Genomic DNA, 18,009 nt, shown 5'->3' on the forward strand with positions numbered 1-18,009 from the left:
TCAGCCCCTTTTCCCATTCACTTTACTAGACAAAGCGGGTGCCAGCTACTCAAGAGGGTATGAACTACTCGATGGCCAGTAGGCTCAGTGTAGGCTCAGGCCCATCACGCCATCTGTCGCTCTCAGGCTCCTGCTCCCTGCCGAGTGACTTGATTCAACCACAACCTGGCAGGGCAAAGTGGGGCATCACCCATTGTGCTAGGCTTTTAACACTAGAATTACCAGAGCCTACGAAAAAACTTGTAAATGCGGCCCACCTTAAAACTGTTCGCACCTCTCCGCCAGCGTCTTTTGTCCTCTAAATGTGCCGATAAAGACGAGCAGCAAGCAGCCTGCTATTCCATCCCCCCCATTGTCGCAGAATGGGGACAGACTTCTGCCAGCTCAGGCCTTGATTGATTATCTGGGAGTGAAGTGCTGGAGTTTTAGGGTGGAAATAATAGATCGTTATTAGGAAGACATGCATGTCATGTGTGTTCGGTTTCTACAGTAATCCTTGTAAATTTATATTTTAGTAACTAATATTACAAAATGTTAACTACATTACATTAACTACATAAGGTGTGAAGCCTGAAGTCCAAATAAAAAGGTTCAAGGGCGATACAACAGCGGTGAGATTTGCTGACTTGTAGTCGAGTCCCCGGTTCGATCCTCACTGCCTCCTCGATTCGCCGTTTTCAGTAGTGCGCTGCTCTTATCGTTAATATTATTATACACTTGGTGTGCGTCTCTAGCAGATGGTGTACGTTTATAGGACTTGTCAAAGTTAGCGTTTTAGTTTCACTTTTATTCTCTCGCTCACGATCACCATACATACTAAGGGGATCTGACGCTGTTAGTTTTAATCTGAAACTGGGAATAACTGGAGATGCGAGTGGTGTTTAGAGGCAAGTAATCCGTGTGTATTATACAAGTGTGTGCCGTATAATATTAACAAGAAGAGCAGCGCACTACTGAAAACGGCGAATCGAGGAGACAGTGAGGATCGAACCGGGGACTCGACTACAAGTCAGCAAATCTCACCGCTACGCCACGGAAGCTGTTCTATCATCCTTGAAACTTTTGTGAAAGTGTTGATTTGATCTTTGGACTTCAGGCGTCACACGTTATGTAGTTTATGCCTAAATTTATTACTAAAATATGAAAAACGTTTCTGTTTTAACGATGTGTTTACACAGTTACTGTAGAAACAGACCACACATGACATGCATGTCTTCCTAATAACGATCCATTATTTCCACCCTACAACTCCAGCACTTCACTCCCAGATAATCGAACAAGGCCTGAGCTGGAAGAAGTCTCTGCTCGTCCTGCGGCGGTAAGGGGTGGGATAGCGGGCTGCTTTATCGGCACATTTACAGGACAAAAGACGCTGGCAGAGAGGTGCGAACGGATTTAAGGTGGGCCGGATTCACGAGTAATTCTAGTGTTAAGTGGCACATAAGCCCTTTTAAGATGGCACATTTAACAGGAATGTGGAAATTCAGCTGCCCTCCACCATTAATGGAATGCAGCCTCTGTGCCACGCCTAATAAGATGGTCGATTCCACACCGAGTAACGTCACCGAGACACCTCAAAGAGTCACCCACTGGACAGCCAAGTTCACATAAGTGGCCATAAACTCACCAAGCGGACACCCTGATGGACAAAGTAAGGCGCCCATGAGCGGGCACTACAAGGAGGTGACCCCTTTCTTCAGAAGCCAATTGTGTTTTGGGGCAAAGCCTAAAAGCTGAGGGGCCGCACTCTCTTAGGGGACATCCATTGCGCTAAGCCAAGCTGTGTGCCAGTGCCTGAGCCTGGCATGGTACTTCAAGGGCACCACGTCTCTCAGGCCAGACAGAGGAAGACTCAGCAAAGGGTCTAACAGCGAGCTAAGGAAGGCAGCATCACAGCCCACCACCACAGACAAAGACAAAGAGCACCCTCCAGTGCAAGAAGAGTCCTCCACTTGAACCCGGGCACACATCATCGGGGGCCATCCTTGAAGGCCTCGATAAATCAGTGAGCAGCCAGCCTCCTCATCCGTGTCATGCCTGCCATGCTGACACGTATGCAGTGCTCAGGCTTCTAGAATAATCCTTGTGTATTATTCACAAACGAGTGGGCTTCGGTCACCTTAATACAAGCCTTAGGGCCGGAGACCCCCCTCCCGCAGAGAAAGGCACGGAAAATAAAGTAGGAGTCTCCCTGGATTACTGAATGAATGACTGGCATTGCCCAAGGCAAACTGATGACGGGCGAGTCGATTCAGTTCTCTCCACGACTCCTCGCTCCTGTGGTCCTGAGCAAAGAAGGGGCATCACAAGGACAAGGAGAGCGGAGGGAGGCAGGCGAGGCCTGGGGACTTACCAACAAGTCAAAACATGCCCAAAATCAGAGGCCAGCCAATCAGAGCAGATCTGTGAGATAAACAATGAGGCGAGCAGGTGGCCAGTCGGAGGTCAAGGCGGTCAGTTAGTGGGGACTGGCACCTCACCGTGCCCACCCATGATCCTCACTCACAAGCAGACCCCCCGCCACACAGTGGCAGCACTCAACGCGGTGTCACACACGCGTGTTTAGGAGACAGCTAAAGGGCTTGAATACATGCGATTCCATGCCAGACCAGGGGGTGGCGAAGTGCACTAATTTTCCATCTCGATCTTTTGCAGACCATTCTGGGGAAATTCCGCCCGGCTCTGGGGCAGCCAGTGACGTCACTTCCGGCTCCGGTATTGATGACATCACTTCCTTTACTGGCCTTTAAAGCCGCCATCTTGTCTCCAGAGAATCCGTTCTGTTTTGGACTCGGTTGAATGAACGGGTCTTGTATACAGGTGACTGCCCAAACCTTCTCAATGTCTTATAGTCGTTTTTGTGACAGCGGTCTTACCGTTTCTTGTGCCAGAGCTCAGAGATCAGCTTCTGGTAAATCTTGCACAATGCTGGCTTCTTATCCGTGCGGACGAGACCCCCACATTCCAAGAAGAACTGGGTCAGCGGAGGGCTGAAACAGAGAGGGAGAGAAGTCAGCAGAGGAAGCCGTGACCCCCAAACACAGGCACCTCGCCACACAGACGGCCGTGGACTTCACTCGATGCCCGTTGTGCCCCTCACGTTTGTGTCTCCCCCCATTCACTGGCCATTATGCCATACACTGCCTTATTTCCGGGTTTTAACAGATCGGTTGACCCTCTGCTTGGTGAAACAGCTGACATGGCCCTCTGGCCGGGCCGCCACTCGCTGTAATTGTCCACCTCGGTCAGACTCCACTCGGCGCACTGAAGTGCCAATGAGCGAGCTGGGACCGGGCAGGACTGACCAATGAATGAAGGTGAGGCGCTCATGAGGGGACTTTCTGGGAGGGCTTGAGGTGGCAAGTAAAAACTCACACTTGGAGACCTCTGGATGTGAACTTTAAGGGACCCCCAAAAAGGCCTCAGGATACATCGAGAGAAGTAAAATACAAGCCCGGAGATCTCAAAATGGCTTCCAGTACGACTGCAATTGGAAGTCCCATTTTTTGGGAAGTTAAAGGGCAACTCGGACATCTGAAAAGGACACCCGTGTTAGTCTGAAATCCCTGGGAATGTAATTGAGACCTCTTGGCGGGTATTTCAGATGTGAACTCACCCCTCAGATATCAAGCCGACATCACGGGACACTGTGGAGTTACCGTCAAAGGTGACCCGCGACTCAAAGCAGCTGAACTTTCTTCAGAGAGGTTTCTAAATGCTGTGATGGCATCCCACCAAGGGGAGAGGTGGGCATGGAGGGGCTCTGCGGCAGACGGTGCACCAGGACTGGCATCCCAGCAGTCATGGATGAGAGGTCAGCGTAATGGAGGGGCAGACACCCAGCTGGGAAGGTTGGCAGTTGCTTTCCTTGTCGGGAGGGCAAAAGAAAGGTGGGCACATGGGAGGCTGCCTCCCATGCACAAATTGCCCCTCATACACTAGGTGGCAGTGTCCCTTGGGGCGAGTCCTGGTATGGAAGCCCACTGGAGCTGAAGGCCCACAGAGCCACTTGGTTGGGTTCCATGGAGGTCTGCCAGGTAGAGCTATTGAGAGTTCACTGACCCTGAATGTGCTTCCTGGCGATGATGGTTTTGGCACCAGTAGAACTCTTGGGGAGTTACAAGGGGGTGCAAAGTCGGGCAAGGAGCGGGATGACAGTCACCTGGGAGAAGTGGAGGACTGGCCTGAGCTGTGGGGTCGCTGAACACATGGACTTCGACCCGGGCCTTGGGGCTCAGTAACACCCCCCCAGAGGGTACAATTGGACTTTGGCCTGCTGCAGATTTATTTAACACTCCGTCTTGTGCCCGCAGGCTTCTGTGCCAACCAACTTCAATTAAGGGAGCAAATGCCACAGAAAAAAGAAGGCAAATTACCAGCAAGACGACAGGGCAGCAGAAACAGCGACGGGGGCCAAAACGTAAGAGAGCTGCGGGGGTCCGCAGGACCGAGTTTGAGAGCCGCTGGCTTAACAATACTTTGGTGCCTGAGGCGCTGCGAGTGCACGACTACAGATCAGGTGACACGAGTGGCTTCACGTGGGTCCCAGGACTCACTTTTAGGAAACGAAGACTCCGTCCACCGCTAGATGTGCAAATTTAGAATTTCCTGCCCCTCTTTTCAAAATATCTGAAAGCTGCCCACAGTGTTAAAAGGGGGGGGGGGCGAGACCACTGGGCTCTTCTGAGCAGGGGGGCACTAAAGGAGGAAGCAAGTCAGACGCCACATCCCATCAAACGGCGATCAAGAGCCGAGTCGCACTGAACTTCAACGGCCATGATGTCCCCCAGGCCAGTGCCAGGCCAGTGGCCCACCGTGCAGCGAGAATCGGGGGGGCATCACGACGTAAACAAAAGACCACCAGCTGTGCCTGGCATTCACATGAGAGCAGGGCCGGCAGGTCACGAGCGACACGAGGCCAATGCAACGGCGACCCACCAGTTTGACAAGGCCTGCAGGGCGGCGTTCATGTAGCACGAGTTCCCGATGTTCTTCATTCCGGTGAGACCTGCGAACACAAAAGACAGCAACTTCAGTGGGGGGGCTGCGGCTTCATTCACTCCCTTCTGACGGGTGGTCTCCACACATTTCTGTCAGACTGGGGCCTCGCCTTCTCTTTGGCAAAGTCCAGGGGGTTTGATTTTAAGTAACATTTCATTTTTTTTTTTTTTTAAAATGGGAGCCGCCATTTTGTTGAGTCTTTGCTTGGTGTTCTGAACTTGAGATTCTAAAACACACGACAGTCAAAATATCCCACAATGCCCACCCGCACGGTCCACCCTACCAACTAGTAACAATGAGGGCAAACGCTGAATCTTTATATAAAAAAAATACACTTATTAAGGAGCAAAGAGCATAAAATGCCAAAGGAATGGACTGAAATAAGCAAAGCTGAAGCCCACGACGTCGGGGTACAAGACACCAAGGTGGGCACAGTCAAAAAAAAAAAATGGAGCCAAGGGTCACAAAAAGCCAGGAAATAAGAAGAGCAAAAAACAACACAGAGAAAAATCAATGAACCGCAAAGGAGTGGGGTGCTCCTCAGTCTTCATAGGGACAGTGACAGGCAGGTGGCCCTTGGGAGACCACCCACAAAACACAGCAGAAGACACACAGAACATGAGATGACCCACAGCAACGGAAATCAAAGCCAACATCTGAACCCCAGGCTCACACGTGTGGCCACACAAGTGCCACCTGAAGACCATGTGGGCAGCACTTTGTCCAAGGGGGTTTCCTCAAAGCCCCTGCAACGCTTTTCGTCTTTGGGGTTTTGGACTTTGCTTCTCAGTCTTCCTGACCTTAAAGCTTTCATCAGCTTTAAAATTTCACAAACGGTTAAAAACAAAACCACACACCTCGAGAAAACAAAAAAAAGTGTGCCACAAGCACAAAGGATGTGCCAAAGAGAAGTGGCGTCACCGGCAGGTGGTCATCTCAGTCAGTTGACCGACGACGTGGAGGTCCCCAAAGTGAAAAGTGGACCACAAGTTGTGACGGCCTTCACAACCCCCACGTCTGAGAGCCACACTTCAGCAGCCAGTGACATCATTGGGAATGCACAGGGGTGGGCACCAGGAATGCATGGGGGTGGGCACTGGGGCATTCAACCTTAAAGTGACTTATGAATTATACTGCTGAACCCTCAAAGGAGGCGCACAGCATGGCAAGTGTTTGTTTGCCGTCATGTGGCGGCTGCCCTCGTAGTACCCCCATAAGCGACTTGGACTCTGTGCCACACCATCACACATTTCAAACTTTCTAGACACTGGACATTAAAACAGGACCCCTGCCAGGACCCCAAATCTTTATCATCACAAATTAGTAAAGAATAGCAACTAGTAATAGATGTGGCACCTCCCTAAGAGGAACCACCCTCCGAAGTCGAGAATTGGCCAAAGGTTCAAGTAATGTGATGGCGGACACGTCAAGGAGCCACACGCATGGTGGTCCACTCAGCCCTTGTGGTCAGAGGGTGGGCGCCAGCAGCCAGAGCTGTAAAACTGCAAAAAAGTGACAACACCGGGGGGGCGACTGCGACCCTGGACTGAGCCGAGCTCCGGGGGTCTCACAAGTCCATCAGACGGCCTACAGAGATGGACGTACAGTGAACACGGCACACAAAGTGATCAACGCGCCAGAGCACCAGCCAGAGGACCACTCGGTACGTCGGGTGCTCGTCCAGTGGGCTGTCCCAGTCGGTCATCCAGGATATCCAGATTTCTGCCTCAGCCCGCCAGTTTGATGCCAAATCCACCCCCCTCTCTGGGCTAAGAGGAGCTCGACTGGCATGCTGAGGGCTAGAATGCGATTCATTTAAAGTTCATTCAAGCATTCAAGAGCAGCGGGCAAAGACACCAACCTCTGGGCTTCAGGTGATCCTCCTCAGACTCTGACTCGCCGTCATCGGCCACAGCAATGGGCACAGCCCTTAACGGGTGATTAAGGGCAGGTGGCGAATTCTCCTAGAAAGACAAAAGGCAAAGTCGCTGCTGGTCAACCACAACGGCCAACGTGGCACCACAAGGGTGAATGAGTGCAAAGTGAGCCACAATGGCGAGGACTAAGAGCTCCAGCTGCACAAATGACCTTAGGCTCTGCCCTCCCATGCCAAAATTGGGCATCGACAGCAGAGGAAATGACAAACCAATCAGGATGCCCATCTGTCTGAACAGCCAATCACAGCGTAGCCACCTTCATTTACCAAGTAGCCACAGGGCACGTCATGGCAGGTTCAGGTTTGGGGTCAAGCGCGCTGTTCGCACAGGACGGCCTCACGCATCTCATTCTGGAGCTCTCCTAGCTTTTCTCACCTTCCTTGCCAGCCAGCCTGCCAGCTAGTGACTCGTCCTAAAGGGTGACGTCACGAGGCCCCAGGGTCTTTTTTCTTATCCTAATATTATTCTGTAAGTTCTGCTTACTTTGTGTAGATTTGCTTTCTCATTACCGTATCGTGTTCATGTGCCAACGTCTTGGGCATCTCTCCACTGAGCCCATTAGGTTGGGCCTCACCAGTACTTGGATGGGAGACCATCCTGGAAGAGCCTGGGTGGGTGGCTGCTGGACGAGGTGTCAGAGAGGCCAGCAGGGGGCGATGACCCCACAGTCGGTTTGTGATCCCAATGCCCCAGTGCAGTGACGGGGATGCTGGACTCTAACAAATGGTGCCAACCTAAAACCGAGCTCCTGGCTCTCTGTGGTCATAGAAGAAGCCTGGGTGTGTCCTGGCTAAACTGTCCAACACAAAGGGGGTCCAAGCGGGCGGCTTATGCCATCGAGCCTGAAGAGCACACAGATAGGACTACGTCAACAGTAACGGCTGCCATCGCTGTCGTCCTTTGCCATCACAAGCTGACAAAGCCACAGACGCCCGCACTGAAAACCTCTAGGAGGTGCCCAGTGTGCTGGTGGTGCCGCGTCTATCTGACCAACGTGCTTTGTTCACTTTGCGCAGGTGGGGTACACACAGGATGGAGAGAGGAGTCCCCTTTAGCCCCCCATACCTGCTCCGAGGCCTTGCACTGGTGTGCCCCCGAGGTCGGCGTGGGCGCCCTCTTCTCCAGAAACACCTCTCGCTCACAGACGTAACACCACACGCGGAATGTGGTCAGGTTCACCGTCAGGTTGTGCTTCTTGGCCTGAAAAGAGAAAGGCAGAGCGAGGGTTAGACGAGTGCGGACGACAACGGGCCCGCCCGCCAACGCAGCCAGCTGCCCGCTCTCTCCAGACTAGCGGGACCCCTAAAGTCCTCCTGCCCGCCGCACCACCTCTTCCTAATGTTTGTGTGAAGTTCACTCCAAGTCGTTGAAGACCCCATTAAAGAGGGGTCTCCACATCATGAAGGCTCTCCTTTGTCTTTCTTGTAAAATGGCTTCACAAGTCTGTTTAAGGGCAACGCATCAAGGCGCTATATACACTAGGCTAGTGGTGACCACACGACGACTCACAGCTCCTTCTCCCAAAGGCCACCGTGCAGGTCCAGAGCTCCCACCGCGTATTCTCATCTCCCAGTCCATGCCCCTCCATTTCCTTACTCCCACGTGCATCGCCCACAAATGTGCCCAGGCCTGCATGCCATCCAGGTCCCTCAGCGGTCAGGACCTCCAAAGACACGTCCACAGAGACGCCACTAAAGCGCAAAGTGGTGGTCACCGTACATACCCACACGACGAGTCACCAACGTTAGACGGGCAGCAATGAAAACCCTCAATGATGATGCCAGGACGCAGCAAATGGCACAGAAGAAGAGAGACACCGCATGCCCCCTTTGGAAATCAGCTTAGCAAATGAATTCCATTCCCTTTGAGATTGGATGCCCTGGTGACCCCAGAGTCGGTGCCAATGGCGATCGCTGGATTGTTCTGTGGAAGGCGCTCGGGTGGTGGGATCAGGAAGAGGATGACGGACTGGCATTAAAAACGGGGCCTTTGAGGACCTCCGTAAAGCAGGGCACCCCTCAAAGATCCTGCTGCACAGTGAGGAGGGCCGCGGCCCACCCAGAGCCAACAGAAGAAGGAACTCCTGGTACTACACCGCCAACGTGCAGAGGTGGCTTCACCAGGGCACCTCAAAGTCACTATGGAGGCTACCACAGAGTCCATGGCAACTCAGGACGTTAAAGCCACTTTGGGGGGGTCTGTGCTGTGGGGCATTTTGAAATATCCCAACACCACGTGGAGAAACGTCTAATGATGGCAATTCTGGAAGACGCCTGGCGGCGGGCACAGTGAAGGTGGCAGCACGTCACAGGATCAGGCAGCTGCTCCCCCAAGAAAACAGAAAGGAGAAAATGAACATCAGGGTCCGAAAGGGGCTGCCCACCAACAGAAAGACGAGCGTGGAACAAAGCAACACAGACAGTCGCCGCACCCGATTGGAACACGACAAGACCGAAGAGTCCAGGACATGCAAGTGACAGCAAGCGCCCGTAGGGACGCACACTGCCAGGGTCCCAGGACACTGCCTGAGGGGGTCAGCAGGGGGCGACAGCTTTGGATCATCTTTGTTGCCCTCGTCACATTCATCTATTCGGTCGCCTCGTGTTCTGCCACATTGGAGACGGCTGGGCAGGCTTACGCCCACCAGAGAGGGTTTGAATGTCTTTGCCCCACAAAAATTACCCTCTTCGACATCGACGGCCAATATTGTGTGGAGACGTCTCCTGAATCGACAAACGGGCAGCTGAGCGGACGAGGACTCGTGGAGGTCAAGTGTGCTTCAATGTGCCACCCAGCGCCCGCGAGATTTATCTGCACTGCAGCCAGGAGACGGAGGGCTTACCTGAGCGTGAAGGGTGCTGTGGTCGGCGTAGGACTCTCCGCAGCCCACGTAGGGACAGCTGCTCTGCAAAAGAGGAGGCACACAGAGACTCAGCGTTACGCGTCACCACTCGGAGCAGGAGCAAAACACGAGAGAAGCCTCACAGCGGCGGTCCCATCGGGCATTCAGCCGGGACACCTCAACCAACAGGAAGGGCCGACATGTTCACCTCACAGGATTTCCAGTAATGAGACACGCCCATCGATGACAGACGCCCCCGAAGAGCTCCCAAAATGATCAAATGGCCGAGCGCATGAGGAAACGGTCAACCTGACGGGGACCTCGATGAAGAGGAGGGGAGTCGACACAGTCGAGCCCGAGCGAAGACAAGCAGCCAGCGATCTAAATAAGCAGAATCCAGTCAGACCTGCAAGTGTCCGAGGAGAGCTGGGGCAGAAGGAGAAGACCGGGAGACGACATTAAAGGGTTAAAGCCAGGAGATCCAAAAAACGAACAGGAAACCAAAGGGCGAGACGTCAAGCAGAAAAAACGAGAGCCAAAACACCAAAGCAAAGTGGCCACTCGCAGAGCAACTAGTGCACGTGAAACGCGGCGCTCATCCAGCAAAGGGTCACGTGGGCGGGGCACCAATCAGCACTACGTGATCTCAAAGACCGGAGTTAGCATTCAAAAGGAGAGGAGCGCGAGACGAGATGTCCGCCTGTTTTAGTAACGGTTGGACAAAATGATCATCAAAAGCAAAACGTGACCAAAAAACGAGAGCAAGGACTCATCAAAAAGAAAGTCCACGGAAGAGCAATACCAGGAATACCCGTCTGGCTTGGACACAACATGGCGGCCTGAGCCAACCTCCAGACATGTGACCCAGCGAGGTCGGTGACGACCACACCCCAACACCCAAAGGACGGCCGCCACAAAATGGGGGTACCCCATAGAAAGAACAATAAAACGTTTCCCTCAGAGCTGAGGGGCAGGAACAGTTTTCAGACTTTGTTGAGGTTCATGAAACACAAAATGATTTGGAACCTCAGCACGTCCTCCTCCTCGATGAGCCAGAAGCTCCTCCAGAACTTGCGTAGAACATTTTCAAAAAGCCTCACCGAGGTCACGTGATGCCAGTCGTGTGCACAAATAAAACTAAACTGGCAGCGAACTTCTTAACAACGAATCACAATACAAACGTGAGACATCAAAAATCTGAATTAAAACACCAAAACAAATACTAAAATGAAATAAAGATACACACAGCGTACAAGTGCGTCGACGAGTGCACGAGGACCTCACCCTGTGACGATGACTCGGCAGTGATGTCAGGGCCACGCCCCCGAGGCTCCTCCCACCACACACACACACACACACACAAAAGACAAAAGAGGAAGAACCCCCAATCCCCCAGTGCTCACCTGCAGGCAGGCCCACAGATTTGGACCCCCGGCTCCACATGACTGGCAGGTCCCCTGAAACATTAAATGGCCGACATTCACAATCTGACATTCCTGCTTTTTACTGTGCAAGAAAAAGTTTTAAAGACAACAAAACAATTAAATAAATTAAAATGAACAGCAGAGCGAGGTAAAGTTTGAGCGGACCACCCGAACACCAGAGGGCTGTCCGCTCGGGGACAACTGAAATTGGAGGAGCCACAAAAGAAGGCGGGCCTGCCAGCTGGCAGAGGGGCACATCACCCTCGGGGGGGTCAGCTCATGTTGGCACCCCAGTCACCTTCTGTCAAAAGCCATCACACTGCACACCCGGGGACGCTGGCTACACAGAGTGACTGCCAGAGCGTGTGCCCCCCTAAACAGGGCCAATGGCTCTGGCATTTCAGGTCCGCCCTGATCGGTGGTCCGGCTTCTCGGTGGGATGTCTGCGGCGGCCCGGGTGAAGGGTCCGCTGTCCCAACACGCCTAACCTTGGACTTCTGCAGCAGGTCCTCCTTGGTGACCTCGCCTATGCAGTCCAGATGGGGGCAGCACTCATTCACATCCATCATGGTCCTCGAACTTCACCTGGAAAAGAGAAGACAGAAAAGCATCACAGCGTGTGACAAAGGACCTGCAAGGCCCTTTGTGACATCAAGGTGACCCAATGAAGGGTGGAGACCACTCGGTCCCCTCTGCAGACACCCCCAGAACAACTTGCTGGTCTCCAAGATATGTCAGAGAGACCCTTAAAAAGGATTTGCATTCTTGTCCTGGCATAAAAAACAACGGGCACCTCGCTCCTTGTCAGTTCTCGTTGTAAAGGAGGACTTTTAGGCTTTTGTGCCCCCCGTTATAAAACATGGGGTATGATTTTTAAAATGTTTAGGAAACGCACACCTTATGAACGCAACTACGCCTGGCAAATGTGTCAATGCCACGTTTGTGAAGTCGTGACTCCGACTGGTAAATGGGGATACCCAGGAAAGGCAGAGGAGCCAATCAACATGGAGGACCACCCAATGAGCAAACGTTCACTAACCTGCTGTGGCCTGGGGGGATGGCGGCATGGAGCCTAAAACAAACGTGCTGGCAGTTGTCATATTGTGACAAGGACAGGGACCAACACGCAACACGTTGCCACACTCGGTCACCACGACTTCGTTTAATACAATATAGCGCCTTTCATATCGTGCTGTGCTTCTCCTATTTATCTGTTAATCATTAGCGAAGACGCGTCACCGAATCCCCTTAACAACATCTGCTCCCTATCTGCGCCTTCCCCTCAATATCCGCCCCTCGCCTGTCTCAGCCTCTCCTGGCTGGCACTTCCTGCCTCCAGCGTGTCCCCATAAGGCGTACTTGTCATGCTCTTGTCACGCTTTGGGACTTCCACCGGTGGCCTTTGTGTTTGAAGATGTCACCCTGCCTTCCTCCTACGCCTTTCTCTGGATTCCTCGCGGGTCTCAACCTCAGACGCACTTCCTGTCCTGATTGCATTTGACTGTGCAACTGCGGTGAAAATAACCAATCAGATCAAAGCCAAACTGACCAATCAGATTGCTCAGAGGATCTGGACACACACACACGGACAGACAGACAGACCATTGATTAAGAGCCCAGGAGCCCCCCGTCACAAGGCATAACAAACCCAGAAAAGCAACACAGCAGAAACCAAGAGGGCAAAACAACAAGGGTGCCACCCTGCCAGCCTTTCTGTGCCCACCCGCTCTCTTCATTTCATCCCCCTGGTCCGATGGTTTCCCTCAAGGACTAAAATGGTCACCTCCTTGCTGTAAGCCCCACCGCTATGAAACCCCTGGGGTCACCGGCCCAGAGCACCCTCTGGTGGCCCCAGATATCCCAACCTGCTGCAGCCTCTACTGCTGCCAGTTACACGGTGGGCACTACGTAAACATTCATTGGTCTTTCCCCACCTCAAACTCTCCATCCATTATTTTCACATCCAAGAAAAAAAATCATTGGGTGGGCTGTCCAAGCGAGGTCCCCGTCTCCGTCTGAGGAGATGTCACCAGACACTGATCACCTTCAGACTGCTTTAGCAAATTCAGGAATGGGGTCTGGAGCCCACCTGAACAATAACAGGCGCACAGCAGGACCCGGCCCCCTGCCTACTGCAGAGCCCACCATAACCTGAAGGAAAGAAACTGCTGGCAACATCTGGAGCAACATAATGGGAGGAGCAGCTGATCAGGAATCAAGGAGAATCAACATGGGGGGCACAGAAGTACCCCGACGGCTGGTGAAGTCAACCGCGTCCTGCGCTACACAAACACAATGCAGACATTTCAGAAACTCTGCTCGAGCTTTTGTCTCCAACTGAATCTCCTCGTCTGGGTCAGGACCAGCCTGTGCTGTTGGCACGGCCGTGGTGAGCCAAGGAGGCAAGTCAGGGCACACTGAACCACCCAGGGACCTGCTGGGACGTCGCCATGGAAATCTACTACAGCAAAGGCAGAACAGGCAAAGTTCACACAGACAAGCCAAGACTGGTGCCCCCTGGGGGTCGCACTGTCTGAAGTCCCAGAGTGTGGGGCGCTGACGGGTTTCCTTCTTATTTAAACCCATGTAAGATCAGACAGCATTTCTACACAGCGGGGTCGGGTCCTGCCTCGTGCCCTGCGCTGGGCTCCTGAACTGTCGCAGCTAACAAGGCGCGGTGACCGCCGGCGGCCACTCCGAAGCCCGGAGCTCGAGTGTGTCGGCTCTGCCGAGTCAAGCTGCTCCGGTCAGGTCGTGGCTAGCGGGCAGCACTCGGCTCCCGCCCCGTGCCACCGGCTATCGATAGGAAACGGAGGGGCGACACATCAGAAAGTCCGACCTGTGCGCAGCCCCGACATTCACACTGCGTCACGAAGCCGCGTCAACAAGTAGCGCAGCGAATTGGCGCAAATCCCCCCGGAGTCGAGAGGCCGCCCACCCGAACATCGCATCTTAAAATGAGCCCAAAGCAGCCCGGCGCAGGCCCGCAAACCCACACGAACGCAGTTCACGATCTCACCGACGACACCCTCCGAGATGTGCGCAGCAGCCCCCGCGGCGCTGAGGCTCCACATGACCGGGCGGCGGCCGCCTCGGCTCGGCTCGAGTCTCGCCGCGGGATGCCGAACGACGCCCTCCTACCGGCGAGGCTTTAGGGGGTGGTGGTGGGTAGTTGGGACGAAGTCTCCGCACACCTTCGACCGGCGAGTACGAGCTCGTTGTTTTTGTGAACTCGTGAGGCAGGAGCCATCTGGGGACGGGACGCCCGAGCGCCGCACCGCGCCGGAGGACGGGGTTGGCTATTTGGATCAGCGCGGGCCGTGCCAGCCGGTGCGCCCCCGTTTCTCAAAGATGAGCAACATGCGTGGTTAATGTGGAGGAGACTTCCGGGGAAAAGTCAAGAAATCAAGAAAGTCACCGTAAAAAAAAAAAATAAATAAATAAATAACGGGAGGCCATTAAACAAACTACTAACGATAGATGGGTGGGGAAGGGGTTACAACGAGGTGCCCACCCTGACAAACACACGCAAAGGCTCTGGGTGAAATAACCAACGGAGTCAGCTTGCCATTATGTCACTTCAGTGCACTCGCAGGTAAGCAGTGGTGACAAGTAGTGACACCGTGGCACAAACGTCTCAGGAGGTTAAGCGGCTTCTTCACGGCACTACAAGGCCTGCCGTCGACGAGCCGGGTATGCAGGTGGGTGACGTACGGCCCTGTTGGCTCATCCCCGCTGGCCCGTCCCGTGCTGCACCCCCAGGACCTCCTCCTCCTCCTCTGCTGCGTCCATTTTAGTTTTTAACACAATGATGTTTGGGCGAAATACACAGGGGGGCAACTCTGCCCAGTGTTTGGAGGAAGCATCACCTGCCGAATGTGGCTCGGCTGGCACCATGACTGGCCTTCTCAAAAGCTGAGCCGAGGGTCAATCATTGTGTTGCAGGGACAGCTAGTCAACTACAATTCAATTAAAACTGGCAGCCGATTTGATGATCACCGGCAGCCCCACAGAGTCCCCAAACACGTGACACTTGATGCCCCCCTGTGTGGAGTCTGCATGTTCTCCCAGTGTCCGAGTGGCATGAGACATGCAGGTTGGGTGAACTGGAAACACTAAATTGACCCGTGGGTGTGTGTGTGTCTTCACCCTGCGGTGGACTGGTGCCCCCTCCAGGGTTCCTTTCCTGCCTTGTGCCCTGTGCTAGCCAGCCGAGAGAGGCTCCAGCAGACCCCCACCACCCTAATCAGGACAAAGTGGGTTAGAAAATGGCGGACTGACTCTTCAGAGAGAGAGCTAATGGCTCTCAGAACCATCTGACCGCTTTCTTCAATCATTAATTCCAATAAAATGTCATGGGGGGTGAGGCTGGTACAGAAATCAGGCCTGGTCAGGACACCAAGGCACCCTAGGGGGCACCAACAGACACCTTGAGGCCTTTTTTAATAATAATATTGAAGCCCATTGGGATTTAGTGGGACAGGACGCTGGGTGACAGGCACAAAAATGACACTTCAGGCAGAGCCAATGCTAAACTGACACAGCAAAGTCCAAATGTGACAGAAGTCAAGGAGATGCCTGGTGGTTTAAAAATCAGTCAAGGTATGATGGCAGGACAAGGGCATCCATCCATTTAAGAGCAGCAAGACAATAAAAGAATAAGGAGGAGCTGAAAAGAAAAAGGGGCCGATTCACCAATCAGAACGCAGCACTGGCGTGAGCCCACCCTCTCGGCTTGGTGATGGACAGGTTTAAATCAGAGTCGGAGCCCAAGCTGGCATCTGGAGGAATATTACGGGCAACAAAGGCGTCTGTTCAGTATGTTGACACTCACTTTTCATGCTCGGCTTCTTAATTTAATGTCACACCCGCCGCGTCTTTACGTATTAGCAGATTTATTTATTTATCTCGTATCCTTCCCTCCATGCAAGCAAAAGTCACAACTGAAATCGCCAACTGGACCTCGATGACCAAAAACTGAAGGACGAGACGTGACGGCATCCACCTCTGACCCTGGGCCGGGGCTCGTTGTGACCTTTATATAACCCATGACCCCGTGATGTCCCCTCTGCACACTGCCAGGCTGTTACCCTGGCAACAACCGCTCCGCAAAATGGCGCCACCTGGGACAAGCCAAGTTGTGGGGGCAAAATAAATGAACTTTGATCAGTTTAACTCAAATTGGCGCCTGCTTTGTCCATATAAAGGACATCCAAGGGAACCGACACAACGTGAAGGAATGTAAACGACGCCAATGACACAACAGACGGGACACCGTCAGCACAATGACAAGTCACGGCAGATGAACCTCTTCTGAAGACTCCTCAGTGTCACTTAGCAAGGCGGCCCTGGTGACAGGATTGTCCATTTTGCCCCAACCTTTCCGGCTGCCTGGATTGGCTTCACCTCCCAGTTTCCAGTTTTTTTGGGGGTCTCAGACCACGTCTCTGTTTTTAGTTTTCACCTCCTGGCGCTCACAATAATCCTCGGGCTCTCCATTGTGTCCTTAACAACTCTGATGTTAAGCTGGCAGTCACCATGGGACCCCAACACCTGCCCCAAGTCAGCTTCATACAACGATGACAAATGAGACGGTTTGGTGACATCCATCAGATGGACGACAGACGTCGGGCGAAAATGACTCTGACAGGACACGGGCGAGAAAGGTGGAATGAAGCAAAGCCAAGGGGGGCAAAGGCTTGAAAAACAGACAAGAAACGTACAGTGGCCGCAGAAGAAGAATGGCGCTGAGCCTCAGCGGGGGGGCACCGTGGAATCGTCGCTTTTTATTGATACCCTAAGCGCCCAAAATCAACACAAACCAATCAGGCTGAGAACAGCAAAATCACAACCACAAGGGGTCAGAGGCACGGCCGCGTTAGGCCAGCAACACCAAGCGTACCTCAAGGCCAGCCAAGGTGACCAAGTGCCCCACTATGTCACAGGGTCAGCGCTGAAAGGGTTAAGGACCAGGAAGGACCCAGTGACCAGTCCTCCGTCTGTCCAACTACCCCACCCTGCTTGTGGTCCACTCTGTCGCCGACTGTGAAGTCCGGCCACTTGACGGATGGACATCTCGAGTTTCGTGTTAATCGCGGTCCAGTCCTTGAAGGTCTGCTACCTTAACGAGTTCAGACCTCGCGGACCACCTGAACATCCACTTCTCCACATTTCAGTAAATGTGCCAATCCCCTCCACCCTTGGTGGCACTTTGGCCCCCCAGTGCGGACACTGGGATTCCGTTTTGTGGATTTTGGTTCCACGTGTAGCTCCTCAGCCTTTCTCACTGAATGTCACCGGCAGTCCAGTGGACATTTTCTACAAAAGTGTCACAATGTGCCCTGTCACCGAGGCAGGAGGCCAGCAGGCTTCAGTCCGTGTCCCCAGTCACTCCCGAATATCACTGGACTGTCTATATAGTGCCTTGCCTGTGGCGACGGTCACAAAGCAAATTACAATCAATCTGTGTCTGCGGATCCAGTAATCCGTAGTGCCATCCCTGTGGCCTGGAAAGAATCTGTCGTAATGTCACCTTGTGCTGCTGAGCATCATGACAAAGCGCTCATGCAAGCCGCGGCCGCCCCTCCTTCACATCATCTCCGTGTTATCATTGTGTTTTTATTCGATTCATTCTTTAGCTTATTCTCATTTATTTTTTAAACAAATCACCGGCCTTTTACTTGACTTTCTACCTAAACATCTCGCCTATCCCTTCTCACAGAGGGCCCCCGCTCCCCCCGTCACGGCAGCGCAGCGCTGCGTAGCTTCGCTCGGTTGGTCCTCCAGACGGTCCCCGACGCCGCAG

General features: G+C 53.2%; 1 protein-coding gene across 3 annotated transcripts in view; it reads right to left on the reverse strand.

Annotated features, from left to right (window-relative positions):
* usp20 (ubiquitin specific peptidase 20) overlaps nt 1-18,009 on the reverse strand; it is a 38,341-nt gene that overhangs the window by 19,895 nt on the left and 437 nt on the right. For 2 of the 3 annotated variants that reach the window (XM_039762538.1, XM_039762539.1), the window contains 7 exons: nt 11,693-11,789; nt 11,184-11,237; nt 9,781-9,843; nt 8,004-8,138; nt 6,863-6,965; nt 4,939-5,008; nt 2,877-2,990 (listed from right to left, as the gene is read on the reverse strand). In XM_039762538.1, coding sequence (XP_039618472.1) covers nt 2,877-2,990; nt 4,939-5,008; nt 6,863-6,965; nt 8,004-8,138; nt 9,781-9,843; nt 11,184-11,237; nt 11,693-11,773 — 620 coding nt within the window. In that variant the 5' untranslated portion in view covers nt 11,774-11,789. Of the gene's footprint in view, nt 1-2,876; nt 2,991-4,938; nt 5,009-6,862; nt 6,966-8,003; nt 8,139-9,780; nt 9,844-11,183; nt 11,238-11,692; nt 11,790-14,345; nt 14,623-18,009 lie in introns of those variants that run through there. The other variant, XM_039762540.1, reaches the window with a different exon arrangement.

This window comes from Polypterus senegalus, chromosome 9 (genome assembly GCF_016835505.1).
Source record: "Polypterus senegalus isolate Bchr_013 chromosome 9, ASM1683550v1, whole genome shotgun sequence".
Taxonomy (NCBI): domain Eukaryota; kingdom Metazoa; phylum Chordata; class Cladistia; order Polypteriformes; family Polypteridae; genus Polypterus; species Polypterus senegalus.